This window comes from Megalobrama amblycephala, linkage group LG17 (genome assembly GCF_018812025.1).
Source record: "Megalobrama amblycephala isolate DHTTF-2021 linkage group LG17, ASM1881202v1, whole genome shotgun sequence".
NCBI lineage: Eukaryota > Metazoa > Chordata > Actinopteri > Cypriniformes > Xenocyprididae > Megalobrama > Megalobrama amblycephala.
The window spans coordinates 3,844,661-3,867,004 of NC_063060.1; the positions used below are offsets into that span (position 1 = coordinate 3,844,661).

General features: G+C 34.0%; 1 protein-coding gene across 2 annotated transcripts; it reads left to right on the plus strand.

The window, feature by feature from the left end:
- Positions 1-2,171: 2,171 nt before the first annotated feature.
- On the plus strand, positions 2,172-19,134 carry rnf126 (ring finger protein 126). Of its 2 annotated transcripts, XM_048163757.1 has the most exons (10): positions 2,172-2,348; positions 11,806-11,864; positions 12,303-12,360; positions 12,627-12,862; positions 14,395-14,463; positions 14,559-14,628; positions 14,856-14,949; positions 15,720-15,835; positions 18,701-18,849; positions 18,944-19,134. In XM_048163757.1, the coding sequence occupies exons 1-10, from the start codon at positions 2,274-2,276 to the stop codon at positions 18,963-18,965; spliced, it is 948 nt and encodes a 315-aa protein (XP_048019714.1). In that variant the 5' UTR covers positions 2,172-2,273; the 3' UTR covers positions 18,966-19,134. The 2 variants fall into 2 exon arrangements, with proteins under 2 accessions (XP_048019714.1, XP_048019715.1); XM_048163758.1 differs by having other exon boundaries at positions 2,175-2,348; positions 18,701-19,134.
- Positions 19,135-22,344: the final 3,210 nt, after the last annotated feature.

The following is a 22,344-nucleotide window of genomic DNA, read 5'->3' on the forward strand; positions in this document are numbered from 1 at the left end:
CCTAACAATGAAAAATATACATTTACAGCTTTTATTAACCTCTGTTAATGTTAGTTAATAAAAAAGGTTAACATTCATCTTAGTTCACAGTGCATTAACTAATGTTTGACCTAAAATATGTTTTAGTAAATGTTGAAATTAACATTAACTAAGATTAATAAATTGTTTAGAAGAATTGTTCATTGTTAGTGCATGCTAACTAATACAGCCTTATTGTAAAGTGTTACCACATTTATATGAATGTAAAAGGGAAATTTTAACTGATTTTCATTCATTTTTTTTCCTGTTTTTAAATATTCAATATTTGCTATTTAAAATATTTAGTATTTAAAAATAGTCCTGTTCCATTATGTCTCTCAATAAACATTCATGCTTAATAATAAAAACATAAACAAAATATGTTTTCAAATGGATTAAGTCATATTGCTGTTATGTCAGCTACCCATTTACCAGTAAGAAAAATAAATAATAAGTAAATAAATTAGATTTAATAATTATTAGTTTATTATTAATCTCTTAAATGAAAAATGAATAATATAAATAAAAATTAGATTAAAATTAAATAATACATTACTATAGTGAGTCGAAAAATATAGAGATATATAACACAACTTAATATAAACTATTTTCAGATATATAATATAATTTTTTTCAGTGCATAAATTGGGTGTTTGTATAAGATAGATGCCTTCTAAGTTTTAGAATGAGGTCCCTCACAGGAGGATGATCATATTTCGGGGTCCGTGGCATTTAAAAGATAAAAAACAAGCAAACCCTGGTTTAGAGAGCTGCACTGTGTGTTTTATTGTCTGTACTGGTTAAGTTACTCGTGCAAATGCCTCACCGCAGCTCTCGTCTCTGACAAACTCACAATGTAACTTGGCATAAATTCATGATGACAGCCAGATGTAGTCAACATCAGTCAGACCTCATTCACAGCGCAGCTGACAGGTGTGTGTGTGTGTGTGTGTGTGTGTGTGTGCATGCTTCTGTATTGACCTCAGAGTTTCTTTGTTTGACTTTAAGACACATTTTAAGACACATGCTTGCATATTTTTTAATGACACAATCACCTAAAACTGAAAATCAGTCATTTTAGTATCTCCGAGATACTATTATAGTTTTTATTTTGTTTTCTTTTTATGTTTTTCATTCTAATTCAGTTGAAGATTTAGTGACTTTTTGTTTTTTGTCAATTTTATTTGTTTTTGTAATGCCTGTATAGTTTTTATGCATTTTTATTTCAGTTTTAGCCATTTTAGTACTTCAACTTAAACTATATATTTTATTTTATTTCAGTTGTTTATTTTGTTTCAAGTTTTTTTTTTTTTTTTTATGGTTTTAGTCTCATTTAACTATAATAACCCTAAACTGAATTCCTGTTTGTTATAGGCCTGTTTATTGTTCATTTTCATGCATGATTTTTAATTTCATAAATAATCTAACTGAGGCCTTATACTTCATTGACTTGTGTGACTCAGTGAATATTCTTTCTCAAAAGAAGGAGATCATATTTTCATGAGCTCATGTTGTCTCTAAGTGTTAAATTACGTAATTCTCAATGGTTTTAAATGCTTTATCACCATCTGCAGGATTGTAATGGCATTACACAGATCTATAATATTCATAACATTCATAATATTATTATAATATGAATTATAACTTCTGTGTACGATTATATATAAATTAATACAATATATTAGAACAGTTGATGCTGATACATTCACTCATGAAGAATCTTTCTGCCTAAAGTTTATAATGGCTAAAAATAATGATCGACTCCTTCTTTGTCCACTAGGTGTCATATTCAGCTTATTTATTTTATGTTGTGCAATAAGAAAATTTTGTACTATTATTACATAAATAAATAAATATTATAATTATGTTCATGCCTGTGTAAAAACAACAACAAAAATTCACTATATATATATATATATATATATATATATATATATATATATATATATATATATAATTATTATTATTATTTTATTTATTTTTTAATTATTATTTATTTATTTGTTTATTTAAAATACATTATCTAAAAAAAAAACTATAGTGGCCTATCATATGTTAATTTTACTTTGCAGGTAAATTGAAATTGTTTCAATGATTTTATTTTGTTCTGAAGACTTTTTGCATTGTGTCAAGCAAAGGGTCACGCTCAGTGTATTTTCCCAAACGCGTCCCGTCGTCCGTACGCGTCCACGCTTGCTCCGTCCGGGCTTCCATACTTCGCCTCGTTCTCGCTCTCAGTCGGTCCTGCAGCGAAGATGGCGGAAGCTCCCCCGCGGCCCTGCCGGTTCTTCTGTCACCGGTGCTCAGAAGAGATCAGCCCTCGGCTCCCGGTAAGACGCAGCGGACTTAACGAACCTCTCCCGAAGGCTTAGAATCGGTGCGGATGGATGTAACGGAGCGAACGGCCTCTTTTAAAAAGCGCTTTTCCGCGCTAGCTGTGCTAACGGCTAACAGGCTGCTGGTTGCCAATAGCAACAATCAGGATTAAAATGAGTATTTAATTGAATTACACTTAATTGGAGACATGCGAGTTTAATCAGACGAACTCTTTGCAGGTGTGGGCGCAGATTAACGGTCTCTCCGGAGCTCTGCTCTTTGTGTAATCTGTCAAACCACAACCACACTGGATGTTGTGACATGAACTCGTTACTTTTACTAACTCGTCGTCGTAAATAATAATATTGACGTGATGAACTTTGCTGATCAGTTGTTCTGGCTTGTGTTTCAGATGTAGTTCATCTGCAGTTTACTTGATCAAAACAGAGAACTAGTTAAGAGAGCTGCTGGATAATTAGTTATGCTGTTAATTAAGTAGTGTGAGATTAATACAATTTGATTGTAAAGCTGTCAGATATTCAAAGCCATGGTTTTGGTGTCGTGTTCGTTATGTGGCTTTAACTAAAAACTGCTGGAGAACAACTAGTTGGACTAATTATTTTTAATAAGACACTGTTGATTCTCAATGCTGATGGTTTGTGTGTTTTTCCTGATCTGTGATTGGTGGAAACAGATGGCTGGTTGTTATGTGATCAGCTGGTTAGTTGTGTTTTAACTAGGCCTGATTTTTGTACATATAAAGACTATAATTTTTCTATATTTAGGTTAAGTTGATGATAACTAATGTATATAAGTTGATCAAATGCTGAAGGCTTGTTTTTATGTGTTTGGTTTCTGATCTTTGATTTTATGGAAGCTTGTTTCCGCCACTAAATTAAAAAAAAAAAAAAGAAAAAAAGGTAATTGACTTTTTATCCCACAATTCTAACTTTTTTTTCTCAGAATTGCGAGATGAAAACTCACAATTGCATCATATAAAGTCAGGAATGCAACAAACTTTATATGAACACAATTCTGATTTTATTTTAATAAACATTCATGCTTAATAATAAAAACATAAAATATGTTTTCAAATGGATTGTCACATTGCTGTTATGTACCCATTTACCAATTACAAAAATAAGTAAATAAATTAGATTCAACAATTATTAGTTTGTTATTAATCTATTAAATGAAAAATGATTAATATAAATAAAAATTAGATTAAAAATAAATAATAAATTACTATAGTGAGTCGAAAAATATAGAGCTATATAACACAACACGATTCTGACCTTTTTTGTTCTCGCAGTTGTTTTTATCTCACAATTCTAACATTTTTTTTTCAGAATTGTGAGATAAAAAATTGCATTTGCATCATTTAAAGTCAAAATTGCAACATATAAACTTTATATGAACACAATTCTGACTTTATAACTCGCAAATGTTTATATATCATAATATATCGAGAAAAAAGTCAGAATTGTGCGATATAAACTCGCTATTGCGTGTTATAATGTCCAATTGTGAGGGGAAAAAAAAGACATCTTTTCCTCAGAATTCTGACTTTAAAACTCACAATTGTGTTTGTATCTTGCAATTCTGAGAAAAAAATGTCAGAATTTTGAGAAAAAGTTGCAATTACCTTTTTATTTTGAATTTCATGGCGGAAACGAGCTTCCATATTGATTTGTCACAGAAGACTGGTTATCTTGAGATCTGGTTAGTGCCATTAGCTAATTATTGTAAATAGTATGAGATTTTGGTTTTAAATTGGTGAGATTTTGATCATGTCACGTGTGATTCAGGTCAGGTGTCTGAAGTTAACTGATACTGATATGAGATCATTGGGTTAGTTTTACTAATACAGTTTGTTGACTCTAAAACTGGTTGTGATGAGATCAGCGGATTCATTTATAATGTATTAGTGGTTTTAACACACAGTATGTGTTAATGAAGGTCAACTTTCTGTTGACACTCATAATAAATGAAGCTAATACGGCTGGAGAACGATGATGTCATCTCTAAAACGGCCGTAATTCACTGTCTGCTTTACAGCGAATGACCCAGGACACATCAGGATTTAATCTTAAACCACAGATCTGTTTTATTTCTCAGTTTTATTATTCATGTAGCTGTCGGGAAACACGAGGCCAGAGATCTTTCCAAAAGGATCTTCACGTGTTGCTCCTTGTGTGAGGTTTCAGGGGGAGCAGGGCAGAGAATGGATGGCGTCACAAAGCTCTTTTGCATGTCTCTTCATCGTTCTGTGTCGTTATTATCCTCCTGTTGTTGTGCGGAGCCTCTAGAAAGAGCCCAAACCGGTCGGAACAGCAGTCACTGAGCTGAGGGTCAGCTAGAGGTCATGAATCTCAGCTGCTTTTCCGTATTGAGGGAATTCTGCAAAACTCATTTGTGAGAAAATGCAGCTGAGAGTACTTCACTTTGTATTTGTATAGGAAAGCATATCATCAGGTAAAATATCTCATGCACAAACATGTAAAGAGGCTGAGGATTTGTAGAAGTTTATGAATTACAATTTTGTGTCATGGTATAGAGTAGACTGCAGATTAGTTGAGTTGTTCTGCATCCATTTTCTTTTTATGTTTAGGTCCCCACATAAACCAGTCAAGAAGATAAATCTGGACTTGCCTGTGTTGTTTTTCTTGAGAAAATTCCACCTGTCAGTCTTCATGGACCGTTAAATTAAAAGCTAGATTTTCTTTGTTTAATAATTATTTTATTACAAACATTATTGAATGCGTAAAGAATACATTCTTATTGTTGTTATTAGTAGTGTTGTCATGATATCAAAATTATGACTTGGATGCGATACCTGACTAAAATATCTCTACCAATACTGAACCGATATCATGGCAAAAACCTAAAACAACAGGAAAAGTAACTGAATAATAGATGACAGATCTTAAAATTCTTTAATTTATGAATTAATTGAAACTAGATGAGATAGAGGTGTCTGCAACATTGATAAAGGGATCAAGCCAAAAGAAAATAATTTCTGCCCTCAACTGCCTCATCAGACTCTGATGGTGAAAAAGTTTACTTGTTTGACATCTTTTTAAGAGTATGGGCATCATTTAGGCTAATTGTGTTATCGGCCATATTCATTACCTGTTGTTTAAGGGTGGGTGATATGACCAAAATAATATTATTTCACTGTATGAGTAATTTTATTTCACGATAACAAGATCTCAATGTAGTTCTTTTGCTGTCATTCTTAAAGTAACGGTATTTGGACCATTTTTAACAGCAGGTTATCACACGGTATACATTTCTAGTGCAGCACTATTTACTAGACATGGCATGAAACTTTTAATGTATTTTTATATTCATATTTTACTTGATCTATTAATAAGACTCTTAATGACTTGTAAAGTAAACAAAAATTTTCAGTATAAACTATAGCAGGGTTCATTTAGGGTGCTTATTAAGCAATTATTAAAAGACATATATATATTAGTGTGTGTGTGTGTGAATTTAGTGTTTCATTTTATCGATAAAACAGTCTTTTCATGCAAAATTAACACTACAGCCCATCTATCTATCTATATATATATATATATATATATATATATATATATATATATATATATTTATAGATATATAGATATAGATAGATAGATAGATAGACAGACAGAGCCATTTCGCATGGCTATGACTGTGATACTGCTCATATAAATATCCAAATACATGATATAGCTTTTATTCTTCATGTCAATCATACATTCATGAGAAAAAAAAATCAGTTTGAATAAGGAAAGCAATATCTGTGGCATAGTATCCTTTCAACGGTTAAAGTTATAACAGTCATTGCATGTGCTGCTTTATTTTTACCATTTTGGTTTTACCATATTAGTTTATTTTTATTTATGGGCAATTCCACGCAAATGTCATCTTTACCATGAAAAAAAAAAGTTTTTACCAAAAGCACAAAACCCTTTTTAAATTATCCATTTAGGTCTGTATTATACTGTATTAATGTGCTCTAACAGAAATTTTAAGAAAATTGCCATGTTTATCCACAATATATGTGGTAAGCAACAATGCTTAAATTACATTTTCAACCAACCATATTTCATGCTTTCAAAAAGGGATCAAAGACCACCCTTTTTTAAACTTTATTTTAACAGTAAGCGTTGTGCAGAAAGATGGAGGCATGCCTGAGAAATAAATACACTCATTTTGTCATAACAGCACTGCCTGATGAATTTATAAGGGCGGGAATAAAGAGGTCAAGACGCTTCAGTGCTCTGTCACGTCCGTAACGTTTTAAAGATTAAGTTTATGTCATATAACAATTATTTATGCAAATAACTTGAAACTTTATATGCAAAGCTAAATTATGTTTATGCTTATTAGGATAAACAATTCATTTCACTACGTTGCTCTGAACAACCATAAAAAGCGTTACGGACGTGACCGTTACGGACGCTACATATTAAATCCTTTGACTTTGCTTCTTTATTTTGCCATCATCTGTTTCAGGCTTACCATATCAGAACATATCCAATAATCGCAATACTCTTTGTGCTTTGTTAGTTTTAATATGAAAAAGGTTTAACTTTCAAATTCAGTCGATTTATAACAAAATTTAAACCATAGATGTCGCTCTTTAATAGCTACGGCGCGTGACAGATTAGCTACTGCAGCGCCTCAGATCAAGCGGATCAGGCGCACACGAACCGATCTTCTCTTCCTCTTGCAGGTTACAGAACGAAATATGAACATCAAAAGGTAGGCCTATATGATACAGTACAACTTCTAGAAGAGCATTGTGTCTCATGGGACACTTCCCTCGGATGTCGCGTTTTTACCTGTTGGTTAAAAAATGAATAGCCTATTGATCACAATCCGCGCGATCAAGCTGATAAAATAAAAATAATAGGATTGCAATAATTTTGACTTGAAATAAAGTTTGATCATTTTGACTCAAGGCTCCGCTTTAAACTGTTAAAACTAGCCGAAATCCGTGTGATCATTTAGACAAAACATGATTGCGATTGACAATAGTGTACGTCAATCGGTTCACCTGACTGTGTGGAAACATGCGATTTTAAACTGCTTTATGATAAACATTAATATTTATCAATGTATTTTAGCAAGCAGTTCTGTAAGAACTCATGGTCTCTGAATTGATTCTTAAACAACGCACACGCTTGTCAACGTGAGAAATAGGTCTAATCATGGGCGTACGGGACACCCCCGCAGCCCCCGCGGTGCGTGGGGGTCCCCACCCATATAGGCCCCGTCGCAGATTCACCTATTTATATGTAGCCTTTGCTTTTTTTTTTTTTTTGCTTTTTTTTTTAGAACTGAACTCAGTTGACTAAATATGAAAATAAAGCATCCAACTGAAGCCCAAAAATGAAAGCAGAATATCATAGAAAATAGGCTAGTGCTACACTGTAAAAAATATTCCATAGTTTTTACAAAATAAATTTGGCAGCTGTGGTTGCCAGAATAATTTTGTAAAAATACAGAAAAACGTAAATTTTACAGTATAAAACTGTAATGTACAAACAAGAAAATATGAATGTAAACCAGTAAATTCAATGCACACTACCACTAAAATCTGTTTTGTACCTTTAACATATACTGACCACCACCATAATAATGCAGGTGGTAAAAGAGAAAGCCACATGAAGAATCAGAGTTCATCACAAGTAGCTTTTCCACGAGCTGAATACTAATATTTAGAAGGTGCAAAGATAATTCACGCAAACACAATACACCATCATGGTAACCCACAACACTTGCATAATGCAATAAACATTCATTAAACAACAGAAGATGTAACATAAAACCCTAATGTACATAACTGATAACAAAAACTAAGAAACATGACTATTTAAACAAAATACTTTCAAATGTGGAGTGTCACACAGGGAATTGTGGGAATATCAGTTTACAGTTTTTGACTGTAAATTATATATTGATTTGTTCATTTTTACGTCTAAAAATTTACATTAAATGTCTGGTAAGAGCTTTTACAGTTTTCCCTGTATTTAGTATGGGAACTTACTGTTAATCTATTTACAGTTTTTTTTTCCGTAGTGTTTTTACAAAATTTCACCGTTAAAATCACATTCATTTTTTTACATGTAAATTACAAAAGGGGGGAAAATTCACTATTGTTTCCATCGCCAGTTTGTAAGGTAGCCAAGACAACAGAAAGCCTTGACGCGCTGTGTTACCGTTAGCGGACGTGTGCCGACGAGACAAATAAATATGTTCATTCTTTGCTGAGATATTATTATTATTATTATTATTATTATTATTAGGCTATTATTATTATTATTATTAGATATTGCCCAAGCATATTTACCCCATCGCCAGCTCTGCTAATGGTCAGCTACCGGGATGGCTGAAGTACTTTTCCATGCCTAGCCAATAAGTCTAGAGTTGTTTCTTTATTCTTTTACTATACATGAATTATCATGATGCACCGATCGAAATTACTGAAAATTTGCAGCCGAAACAGCAATTTACGCGCTTGTCTAGAAGGGAACCTTATATAGCCTACGCAAATTTGTCTAAATTAGAATTTAGACCAGCTAAAATATATTGTTAGACCAAAAATATCTTATCGATTAATTAAGTAATAAAGACATGTAATAAAGTAATAAAGAAATTAAAAAAAAAATAATAATAAAAAATACGTCTATTGCTTCAGCCTTATTCAAAGGCCGCGGAAACATGAGTTCGTTTCTTACGCAATCCATTCCACACCCGACGTTCATGGTTTTCTTCCCATTTATTAAATATAGGCAATTGGTTGATGAAACATTGATTGAAATTAAGATACAATTTCTACAAAACGAAATTCACTTTAAAGAAAGACTTAATATAAAACAAAACTTAATGAAGTGGTCAAACTTATGTCTGACCCGCTGCATGTCTCCCAACATTGCGCATCCGTCATGCTATTCAATTATCATAATCAACGAGATGAAATAAAAAAAAAAATAAATAAATAATAATAATAATAATAATAGGCTATAGCCCACTATAAATATGAAACTAAATTTGCTACATTTTATCCCTCTGGCCGACGAACGCGCCTGCGCTTTCTGATGGATTTTTTCCTCATGACAGCTGAAACAACTGAAAACAGGCCTTCCCTCATTTTTGGCGATAGCCTATAGACTAGTGCAAGACTACAAATGGTCTACTTGTATTTGTGTACGCTCACAATAACAACAAACCATTGTACTTTTGTAAAATAAAATAAATAAATTAAAAAAACTGCGTGCGCTTTCAGCTGCCTCTCTACTAGAATCTTTCTGGAACGTCTCAGAAATTTTACTTAAACTCAGAGAATAATTGTAGCCTACCTAAAGAAAAAAAAACATTTTTCGATAAGAAATTCATAGGTCTGTTTTAAATAAGAGGCGATCTTTCCGCTGGAACGTGTTGTTTCTGAAATCATGGCCAGTGCTCGTTGCCGCTGTTATCAGTTCTCTTGGCGCTCGTGCACACGCGCAGTTTTCACACAGACAATCGAGCGTTTCGTTCTGGTAAAAGCACAAAACAAAATGCACACAACGTGTCCTTGCTCTTGATGTACAATCACTGATGAACACCTTTGGTTTTAATGAGTAAATAGCCTATAGTTATTCCTGCCTGCCGGTATTTAGTCTGCGATATCAAAATCACTAAACATTATAGCATATATACTAGCCTAATATTATTCAATAATAACATCAAATGTTATTAACCTTTATTTTTTCTAATCAAACCAGTTTCAGAACGTTTATAATACAGAAGGAACGCTGGAACAGAAACGTTAAAATACCGATTCTGCTCGGAGTGGAGTGATTTATTATTATTATTATTATTATTTCGTTTTTAAGCCCTGGTATAAAGTTTAGTAAAATGTTGATAAATTGTGCAGTCTTATACTGGTATCCCAGATTTCAATATTTGGTAGTTTAAATGCCTGCCTGAGGTCTCTGTGAAAGTTTTAAAGCAGTTTTAAAGCAGTCTCATGTGCCGCTTTCAGACCGGTCACGTCCGTAACGGAAAACTGTCACATCCGTAACGTTGTTTTTTCCTCATTTATGCGGACACGAAAAATGAAATACAATTATTATTTTATGCTCTGTGGAGAGCCAACCCTTCTTCATTAGGTGGGCAGTATTACTTTTGGTTTGCGCAATATAATTCGCAGAATTCTTAAAAAATATGTTGTCACCCAAAACTTAGTGACTTTTTTTGTCACGTCCGTAACGCTGTATATTTCCCTCATCTAAAATATAAAACAATTGTATAGACTGACATTTTTCTAATGTCTGGACTCCTTTAGTAAGGGATTATGAATATATAAATAGACGGTTTAATATGTTGCTATTAAATGCATTCTTTGAGCGTTTATATTTCAAGTTTTGACTCCAAATGTCACGTCCATAACGCTGGAATTGCCCTTATCTATTTACCTCTTTTTAGAATTTGAAAGATAATAAAGGTATTGATTGATAAGTGAGCTCTCTGATTGTAGTCCTTGTGAACCAAAAAAGTAGTGCTTGAAAAGTCCTTGAAAGCCCTGGAATTTCATTTTACAGTAACTGTTTGAACCTTGTATATTACGTAGGCATGTGACGGTATCAAATTTTCATGTTACGATAATTGCTGAAGCTTTTATCACGCTATACGGTATTATCATGATATTGAAATAAGTTGCAAAAAAAGTGTTGTCATAGTATAACAGGTTTAAGAACTCTTTTTCTTATAGCAAAAAAAACAACCTCTGAACATTAAAATACAATAACGCAAAAAAAAATGAATGGCTGTTTGAAGCATTTTAAATACTGTAGTACCTGCTTAGTTTGCGGGGTTTCCGGGGTAACCGCTGCACTTCTGCTGTTCCATCAGCGCCCTCTGCTGTCAGGGTGAACATGCACTTTCATTCAGCGCGTCTCAGTTCTGCCATGCGCTTCTCATTGCACATTGGGTTTGTTCACATAGTGCGCGTGCCTCTTTGATGCGCCATAAAACGGTGTTGTGGATTTTATACGGCTGATAGGTAAAGTATTCTTAAAATGTATTATAAAAATTTAAATAATTCGTAATAAATATTCACAGTATTTTGAGGTGCCCACGGTAACAATATCATTTATGTTCATTATCGTGATATATCGTATTACCAAATATTGGCACATGTCTAATATTATGTAGTGTTATTTTTGTTATTTATATACTATATATATTTTGAATTATTTTTATTTAAGCTTTTAGTAATTTTTTTAATCTTTTTTTTTTTTTTTAGCTTTAATTTATTTTTTATTTCAGTTTTTCAGTTACATTTATTGTTTTGATTATTTATTGTTTTTTTTGTTTTTTTGGTGTTTATTATCATATTGCTTTTCTAAAAGCAATGATCTGCTTTAGGCCATATGTTTTAGTGATTTTACCCTGGCTTTATGTAATAACACTCTTTTCCCTCTGTTGCAGGATTACATCTGTCCGCGGTGTGAGTCTGGTTTCATCGAGGAGTTACCTGGAGAAGGAAGGTAAAGTACTGACCACCTGCTGTGGGTCTGGAGAACTGAATTCATTTGGGCAGGAAAACGAAAAGCTGCACTGTGGTCCTGACAAAACTCTGGATGGGATTTGATTTTCACATTCACAAACACTGTGAACGTGATCTAGAAAAATAAAACAGTAATGTAAAAGCATTCAGATTTGACATTTTGATTCATTTTTAAATCTGTTTAAAGCATCTCTTCAGAAATTCAGCAGAATTACTGGAATTGCACTTGCAGAAATTGAACAATTCATACACATTTAATATTTACATTTTCATAAGCGCAGATGTACCATAGTAGTCAGTTGCACAGTTTGTTTTTATACTGAAACATACTGTATTTTTTATATCATAATCTGGTTCTAATTAATATTTTTATTAATTTTTCTCTGTCCCTTCTCTTTTTCTTTCTCTTTTATTCCAGTGCAGAGAATGGGTCCACGTCTACAGCCTCTAATGACCAAAATCGCCCCTCATTTGAGGTGAGCTGTCAGTCACTTCTCTGTTTAACAGCTTCATTATTGTGCTGTACAGCAGGCCTTTCTGTTACACATGCTTTTGTCCACTGAGTACTGTGTGCAAACTAGTTTGGTTCATATATAAGTGAAAAGTGAGATTTCTGAACCTGAATGCGAACATGCTCTTATCCAGGGCAATCACGTAAGCTACATTAAGAAAATCACGTGTGTGTGTGTGTGTGTGTGTGTGAAGCAGCTGGTTGTTTAAAGCATTACCTCTCACCCATCAGAATGTGGACCAGCACTTGTTTACGTTCCCACATGGATATGGGCAGTTTGCTCTGGGGATCTTCGATGAGGGCTTCGAATTCAGGGCGGGTTTGCCAGGGGAAGATAACCGTGACGCAGAGAACCGCAGAGAACGGGAGATGGCCTCACGACAGCGGTACGGGGCGAGACAGCCACGGGGACGGCACCTTCCCCGGAGACAAGGGGCACGGCATGAGGGTGTACCGACTTTAGAAGGGTAAGAATTGGCATTGTACCTCAGATTTATTCATTCTTTTGCATTTTAATTTTGCAAATGGAATGTACGGAAGATATGTCTATTCCAACTTTAATGGAAAATAATTAGGTCAATTTAAAAATAGTTTAAAAATAATGATTTCCAGTCATGGTAATAAAAAATGTTTTTTTTTTTTTAATTTTTAAAATTAATATATAAATTTTATTGACACATATATATATATATATATATATGTGTGTGTGTATGTGCGTATATATGTGTATATGTATGTATGTATGTATGTGTGTATATGTGTATATATATATATATATATATATATATATATATATAGACCTATATTTTTGTGGGCGGAGCCTACCTGGTGGCAGAAAATGACAGTTCTGCAGCAGCAGTCTGTTTTCCTCAAAAATTGCGAGTTTATATCCCGCAATTCTGACTTTTTCCCCTTTAGAATTGTGATATAAACAATTGCGTTATAAAGATATAAACACGTAAAAGCAAGAAAAAAGTCAGAATTGTGAGATAAAAATGTTATGTTTAAAAGTTATCTATGTAAAATGTTACGGATTTAAATATTATTTTATGCTGTGTCTGCTATGTATATATGTCCTCTATGAACTGCATATGTGAATATTATGTAGGCTTACTGCTTACATCAAATTCATGCTTTAATAGTAGACTAATCATTGCAGGTTTCATCAGTCCAGTCTGTGACTTGCAACATAAACGTCTCCGTTTAGGCATCTTCATCGATGGTATTCTATAAAAATGAAGACTCCTTTTTTTGATTCAGTGACACGACAAAACATTTTTCTCTTATTCTGTGGATTTTGCGTATTTTCCTCCACTTGTTACCGCTGTTTTTCTGCCACTACTATGTGCGCGAAGCTGCACGTGACATAACTAATGATGTCTGCTCCAAATTAGTCTGTGTACTTTAAATGTATAAAATTTTTTAAATGTATTTAATGATTAAATAAGTTTAAAATATATATATGCAATATATATGCATATGTTATATGCAATTATTTGTATTGTATTTTTTTTATTATTTTTTTCTAATTTTACTCAGCTTTTTGTGAGCATAATCTCTTTTTTTATTATTTTAAAAAAATGTTTTTTAAAACCTTACCTAGTAATCAACTGGAAAATTGGTGGAAATTCATTGTTCAAAAGGTGTGCGGACCCCGGTCTATTTCATTTCATATTATTACTGTGGTAATAATATACTACGGTCATTAATGTAGACAGCAGGCTTTAAAGCTTTTCTATGGTGAGGAACTTCAATGTCAGGCTTGTTCAGACAGTGACAAGTCTAAAGAAGAACAATTCAGTGGAATTGGCGTTCTGTGCCGCTTTATAAAGGCAGAGCACCAACTGCTATTCATGCACTTGAACGTCTTTGCAACGGCTGTTTTTCCAGCTCATCTCCCCACACTTTGAAAACCGCTGCTTGAACGGGTGAAATAAAATGGTTTTGAATATTCACATTTTAAAATGTTTAAAAATGTTAATTTGCTTTGTTTTCACAGAATCATTCAGCAGTTAGTTAACGGAATCATCGCTCCGACAGCTATGCCAAACATGGCGATGGGGCCATGGTGAGTCACTGATGACATTTTCTCTTTCTTTCCATCATTTCTCAGTGTATGACAATCTACGTCTGATTACTGGACTATAAACTGCTGTCTTACAGGGGAATGCTTCATTCCAACCCAATGGACTATGCATGGGGTGCCAATGGATTAGATGCCATCATAACACAGGTATTATACCACACGTGCTGTATAGTGGATGAGAAATACGGATCACTTTAGTGGTGCATTATGGTAAAATCACTGTAACGCACAACCTCAAATGTCTTTTTGCTTTATTTTACAACCACAGTGAGTATTAAACTCTGCAGAGCCACAATGAGTATGAAACACTCTCGGTGCGTTAAAAAAACAGTATTATCACATGCTCCATTTTTGTCCCTGTTGTCATCTTGTAGTTATTAAATCAGTTTGAAAATACGGGTCCCCCTCCGGCAGACAAAGAGAAGATTAAGAGTCTCCCCACAGTCCAGATAAAACAGGAGCACGTGGGTAAGAACACAGACGTCTGGCACATGACCACACACTGCTAGAGCACATCATACCGATTCCATAACATCACTTGATCTCTGTTCTCATTGGCTGCAGTGCTTCAAGCAGGGTGAATTTCGAGATTTCTCGGAGAGGGTTTTGTATGCTGACAGTGTGCTGTGCTTTAGCTTTGGTAAAACCCTCTCTGAAGCATTGCATCTCTAAATTCATCCGCTTTTTTAAAGCATCATCACTATAGCTGTCAAAACACTGCCTTTGTAAAAGATTCACATCTTCCAATGCAAACTTAAAGGGATGAGTCACCCAAAAATGAACATTCTGTCATCATTTACTCACCCTCAAGTTGTTCCAAACCTGTATGAGTTTCTTTCTTCTGCTTAACACAAAAGAAGATATTTTGAAGAATGTCTGTAACCAAACAGTTGATGGACATACGATAGAAGTCAGTGGGGCTCATCAACTGTTTGGTTACAGGCAACTTTTCTTTCAGAAACATTTAAAAATCTTACCGACGCCAAACTTTTGAATGGTAGTGTATTTAAAACAAATAACACCTAAATAATAAGATAATAAATTATGCAGTTTATAATGCAGTCGGATTAGTTCTCTAGTCATTCAGACAAGCCACAGACTAGTCGATTTGAAAATATATAGTCTTTTCGCATCTCTAATAACAGTGCAGCCCATTTAGACTTAGACTCACCATCAACATTGTGATTTAGTGATGCATCACTTCTTGTTTCTGACTTGTGTTTGTTTATGTGTTTCAGGTGCTGGTCTAGAGTGCCCTGTTTGTAAAGAAGACTACAGCGCAGGAGAGAACGTTAGACAACTTCCCTGCAATCATCTCTTTCATAATGACTGTATAGTTCCCTGGCTCGAGCAGGTGGCGTTTCTCTTTAATGCGTTTCTCCAGACTTCATCATCTAAACTCAATATGTTTACAACTTTTGACATCATTTAATTGTTCTTTAATGAGTGATTCAGATAAAGTCTGTTTCAATTTGTAGCTTGCAACATTAATTTCATTCGTTCACTCTGGTTCTGTACAGGAAGGCAGGAGTTTGCAAATTGATTTCCTATTAATGGCCACAAACTGGCACATTTGGTCCATCCTGTTACAGCACCTATGAACTTTGTAACTTTTTTAAATGAATATGCATGTGTTGCAATTAAGAAAGCACTTCTGTAAAATAAAATGCCAGGCTTTCAGAAATGTGCTAGTCAAACTCAGACGCTTCAACTTTATTTATTATTTTCTTTTAATCTAAGATTAATGAATTTATTCATTAATCTTCAACTTGATGACTAGAAAATGAACACGATTGAAATAACGAGCTGAAGTTAGGCATTGCTCTGTGAGCGCTTGTCAATTAGTGTACATAACCTGAAGTTCAACTTCATATTCATATATTTTTATGTCATATTTTGTCATATTTTGTATATTCATTTGTATTGTCATATTTTTAATATTCACATTGGGTAACACTTTACTATAAGGTTTCATTTGTTAATATTAGTTCACTACTACATTAGTTGTGTTACATCATAGTTACATCATGGACTGCGAATGAACAATACTTCTACAGCATTTATTAATCTTAGTTCATAATTTCAGCCTTTACTAATACATTATTAAAATCAAAAGTTGTATTTGTTTACATTAGTTAATGCACTGTGAACTAACATGAATAAACAATGAGCAATAGTATTTTTATTAACTAATGTTAACAAAGATGAATAAATACTGTAACCATTGTATTGCTCTTTGATAGTTAATGTTAGTTACTGTAACTAATGTAACAAATGAGACCTTATTGTAAAAGTGTTACCTTACATTGTCAAACAGAAAAAAAAACAAAAAACGGCTAAATTCACAATAAGTCATAAAATCTCCATTGCTGATTCTCCCCCAAATATCACTTCCTGGAGGATGATGTCATTAATGCATTTGATAGTTTTTTAACCTTTGCAAAAGACTAAAAATCATTTATAGAACAAAAGAAAAAACACTAATTGAAATAATATTTTCAAAAAAGTTTAATTTAATATTGAATACAGCGGCGTGAAAATGGCAATGTCAAGTAGAGAAATTATTATAAAATTAACTAACATGAATGGAAGCTTGTTTCCACCACGGGATAAAAAAAAGGATAATTGCGACTTTTTATCTCCCAATTCTGACTTTTTTTCTCACAAATGCGAGTTAATTCTGACTTTATATCGCAATTCTGACTTTATATCTCGCAATTCTGACTTTATATCACGCAATTCTGACTTTATATCGCAATTCTGACTTTATATCATGCAATTCTGACTTTATATCGCGCAATTCTGACTTTATATCGCGCAATTCTGGCTTTATATCGCGCAATTCTGACTTTATATCGCAATTCTGACTTTATATCTCGCAATTCTGGCTTTATATCACGCAATTCTGACTTTATATCGCAATTCTGACTTTATATCGTGCAATTCTGACTTTATATCGCGCAATTCTGACTTTATATCGCGCATTTCTGGCTTTATATCACGCAATTCTGACTTTATATCGCAATTCTGACTTTATATCACGCAATTCTGACTTTATCTCGCAATTCTGACTTTATGTCACGCAATTCTGACTATATCGCGCAATTCTGACTATATCGCGCAATTCTGACTTTATATCGCAATTCTGATTTTATATCGCAATTCTGATTTTCTATCGCAATTCTGACTTTATATCACGCAATTCTGACTTTATATCACGCAATTCTGCCTATATCACGCAATTCTGATTTTATATCACGCAATTCTGGCTTTATATCGTGCAATTCTGGCTTTATATCGCTCAATTCTGATTTTATATCGCGCAATTCTGACTTTATATCGCAATTCTGACTTTATATCGTGCAATTCTGACTTTATATCGTGCAATTCTGCCTTTATATCTCACAATTCTGACTTTATATCACGCAATTCTGACTTTATATCGCGCAATTCTGACTTTATATCGCGCAATTCTGACTTTATATCGCGCAATTCTGACTATATCGCAATTCTGACTATCGCGCAATTCTGACTTTATATCGCGCAATTCTGACTTTATATCACGCAATTCTGACTTTATATCACGCAATTCCGACTTTATATCGCAATTCTGACTTTATATCATGCAATTCTGACTTTATATCGCAATTCTGACTTTATATCACGCAATTCTGATTTTATATCACGCAATTCTGACTTTATATCACGCAATTCTGATTTTATATCACGCAATTCTGATTTTATATCACGCAATTCTGACTTTATATCACGCAATTCTGACTTTATATCACGCAATTCTGACTTTATATCTCGCAATTCTGACTTTATATCTCAATTCTGACTTTATATCTCGCAATTCTGACTTTATATCTCAATTCTGACTTTATATCATGCAATTCTGACTTTATATCGCAATTCTGACTTCATAACTCACAATTCTGACTTCATAACTCGATATTAACTCGCAATTGCGAGAAAAAAGTCAGAATTGTGAGAGAAAAGTGGGAATTACCTTTTTTATTTTTATTTCAGTGGCAGAAACAAGCTTCCATAGTTTTCTATTTAAATATATTTTAAACTGTAATTTGTTCCTGTGATCAAAGCTGAATTTTCAGCATCATTACTCCAGTCTTCAGTGTCACATGATCCTTCAGAAATCATTCTAATATGCTGATTTGCTGTAGTGTTGAGTGTCATGTGTTTTCTCTCTGTTTCCCAGCATGACACGTGTCCGGTATGCAGGAAGAGTTTGAGTGGGCAGAACACAGCCACGGATCCGCCCGGCCTATCAGGGATGAATTTCTCCCCCTCTTCCTCCTCCTCTTCCTCCTCCAGCTCTCCAAGCAATGAGAACGCCTCCAATAACTCGTAAGACCTCAGCCCACATCCTGAACACATCGACACATCATCATCTCAGCCCCACTGCGCCGGCCTGGCCAACACCGCACCCTTTCCCTTCCAGCAGCGACGCGGCGCTGGACTGATCTCGAACTCGGTGGAACCAGCGGCCAGAGCTGAACGCAAACCTCTGAACCTGCTCATCACTAACACACATTTAACTGGCTGGAGACAGGTCAGAGAGCACGCCAAACCCAGAAGAGAAAAATACACTCTCATATTGCTTCAGACAGCGTTTTGTTTCTTTTTTTTTTTTAAACCATTGAACTTCAGAGCGATCATTCCTCAAGGTTTGGGCGCACACAGCGGGCAGACGGCAGCACCTGTCCGCGTGACGTGGTTTTAATCAGCAGAAAGCATGAGAAAAATGCTGAGAAAAAGAGAGAGGATGTTGCGCAGTGCTGAACTGCACGATGACGGTGGCAGATCTGAAGACACACGAAGTTGAACTGCGTTTTAGAAGCAGACTTTGTGTCTCTCGGGAGGGACGCGTTCAAATAGAACCTTTTGTTTTTTATCATTTGATTTTTATTTTACGGATAAAAGTGGTTGATATGTGAGCATGCGTATGGGTGAATCTCACAAAACCAGTTACTTTCCTCCCCAAAATCAGAAGAAAAGAAATAAGAAATTGTATTTCTGCTAAAGCTCAAGCCTATTTTAGAACTTTTTTTAAAGGATTAGTTCAGTTCAGAATTCAGATTTCCTGATAATTTACTCACCCCCATGTCATCCAAGATGTTCATGTCTTTCTTTCTTCAGTCAAAAAGAAATTAAGGTTTTTGAGGAAAACATTCCAGGATTTTTCTCCATATTGTGGACTTCACTCAGGTTGAAGGTCCAAATGTCAGTTTCAGTGCAGCTTCTAAGAGCTCTACATGATCCCAGACCAGGAATAAGGGTCTTATCTAGTGAAATTATATACTTTATAACCCCAAATGCTTGTCTTGCACTTCTCTGTGCTACGCATTACGTAATCACGTTGAAAAGGTCACACGTGACTTAGGCAGAAGTACCGATCCAGTGTCTACAAAGGACGTGCAAAGACTAAGTCAAACGCTCTTTACAAAAAAAAAGATAAAACAACAATGTTGGACGATTTTGAAGTTGGAGAATTTTTCACCCTACTGCAGTACTTCTGCCTACGTCATGAGTGACCTTTCCAGCGTGATTACGTAATGTGTGGAGCATCGCAGAGCAGTGCAAGATGAGCATCTGTGGTTAAAAAGTATATAAATTTTATGTTTTTTAGAAAGTGAGTGATCGTTTTACTAGATAAGACCCTTATTCGATCATGTAGAGCTCTTTGAAGCTGCACTGAAACTGACATTTGGACCTTCAACCCGTTGAACCCCAGTGAAGTCCACTATATGGAGAAAAATCCTGGAATGTTTTCCTCAAAAACCTTAATTTCTTTTCAACTGAAGAAAGAAAGACATGAACATCTTGGATGACATGGGGGTGAGGAAATGATCAGGGAATTTGAATTCTGAAGTGAACTAATCCTTTAATCACAGTGCAAAAACATCTCATTACCATAATGCCAAAAGTCTGAATCTCATTATTGTAGTGCCAAAAAAAAAAAAAATTGAAATTGAGACACATTTATAGATCATGGTATTTGTTGCACAGCCTTTAATTTATGATTATAAATCAGTTTATTACAGTATATTTTTATTGTAATGTATTATAGTAATAAGAATCACCATTGAGAATCATAATATCAGCTGAATGCACTATGGTAATGAGAATTTTGGGTAAATATATGCTTAATTCTCATGAAAATAAGCAAAATAAAGGCATTTTAAGAATGTTTTTTTCTTTTGAATTTGTGGTTACCTGGACATGTTTTTGTGATTCACCCATTTAGTCATATTTATTGAAAACATGAAAAAATAAAAATAGAAATGCGTCATTGTGAAAAGCCAACCGATCCAAGAACATCTGTGGCAGAGGAAAACACTGATGCAGGTTCCTCTCCTCCTATTTATTTGCACAGTATTTCTTGTTTTGCGGAGATTATTAGAACCCTGAACAAAGTGTGAATTTTTTTGGGCAACATTTTATATGATTTTCTACATTTAGCATCAACCTTAAAGCTCATTAGAAAAATAGATTTTCTCTCTTTCACCCTGCATTTTTGGGCCTCTATCCAGAAGGCACACGGCCCGATAACATGATGAAATCTCTCTCTCTTTCTCTCACTTTTTTAAAAAAAAAAAAATAATATTTTTATCTCTCACATTCAGTTGTCTTCTCTCAGTCTGCCACACATATTCAGTGACTTTCAGTTCAAGGCAACTTTTTTTTTTTTTTAACTTATTTTAAGTTAAATGATTTGTTTTTGTAAATGATAATAAAGGGGAAGAACAAATGAATGAATGAATGAATGAATGTATCACTGCTGATGATGAAACATGTCATAAAAGCTGTCATTGGTCTCTCCACAGATCACAAACACAAACTAACTCCAGAGTTTCTGTTGTTTATTCAGTTTGATTTTTACCCCTAATAGATGCTTTCAAATCACTGCAAACAGCACCACTGTCCCAGCACGAGTTTGAGTCCTAGATGAAGGTTTGAGGTGCGAGTGTGCAGGTATAAACTGATTGAAAAAAGAAAAAAAAAATTCATCTAATTTTCACGACCATTTACACCCTCTCTGGATCCAGGCGTCTGTCTCGTTCTTGCTATCATTCTATCTGTCTTGTCTGTCATTTTATCTATCTATCTCTCTGTCTGTCATTCTGTTGTTCTATCTGTCTGTCATTCTTTCTATCTGTCTCATTTTTTCCCTATCGGTTGGTCTGTCGGTCATTCTTTTCTATTGTTCTATCTGCCATCCATCCATCCATCCATCCATGTCTTTTGTAATATGTATTTTTTGCTGCTGCATCCTTCAACAACAACAACGAAGAGCTGAATCTTCACAGATTCATAAAATACTTTTCAGCATTTTCATTGCTGAAATGTGTTGCACGAACTGTTCAGAGCATTTGAAATTATCAACACGCTTTGAACAGAGTCAGTTGTAAACTTGCTGCAGTTTATTTTAAAGTCTGTTCTGCTTCATGAAGAGCTTCAATCACAGATCAAACCAACTCGAGATATTCCTGCAAAAACTCTTCTTGATTGTGCATTGTAGTCACATGATGTCTAAATTTACAGTACATACCAAATAAATATTTAGTATTATTTATATAATATTGTAGCATTTGCTAATGTTTTGAATTAGCTTTTATTTTATTTTCAGTTTGCATTTTAGTTTTTGTGCTTTTATTTTTCTCAGCCTTTTAAATCTTTCCATAAGACTTTATTTATTTTCAGTTTTAGTCAGTTTAAGGCATAACTTCTAGTTTTAAGTTTCAAGATTATTTGTTCCTCTAATATTTTAATTTTGTTTAATTTCAGTTAACATGTTTTTAATAGTTTTAGTTAACAGTAACAACTCTGATCTTCAGTTCT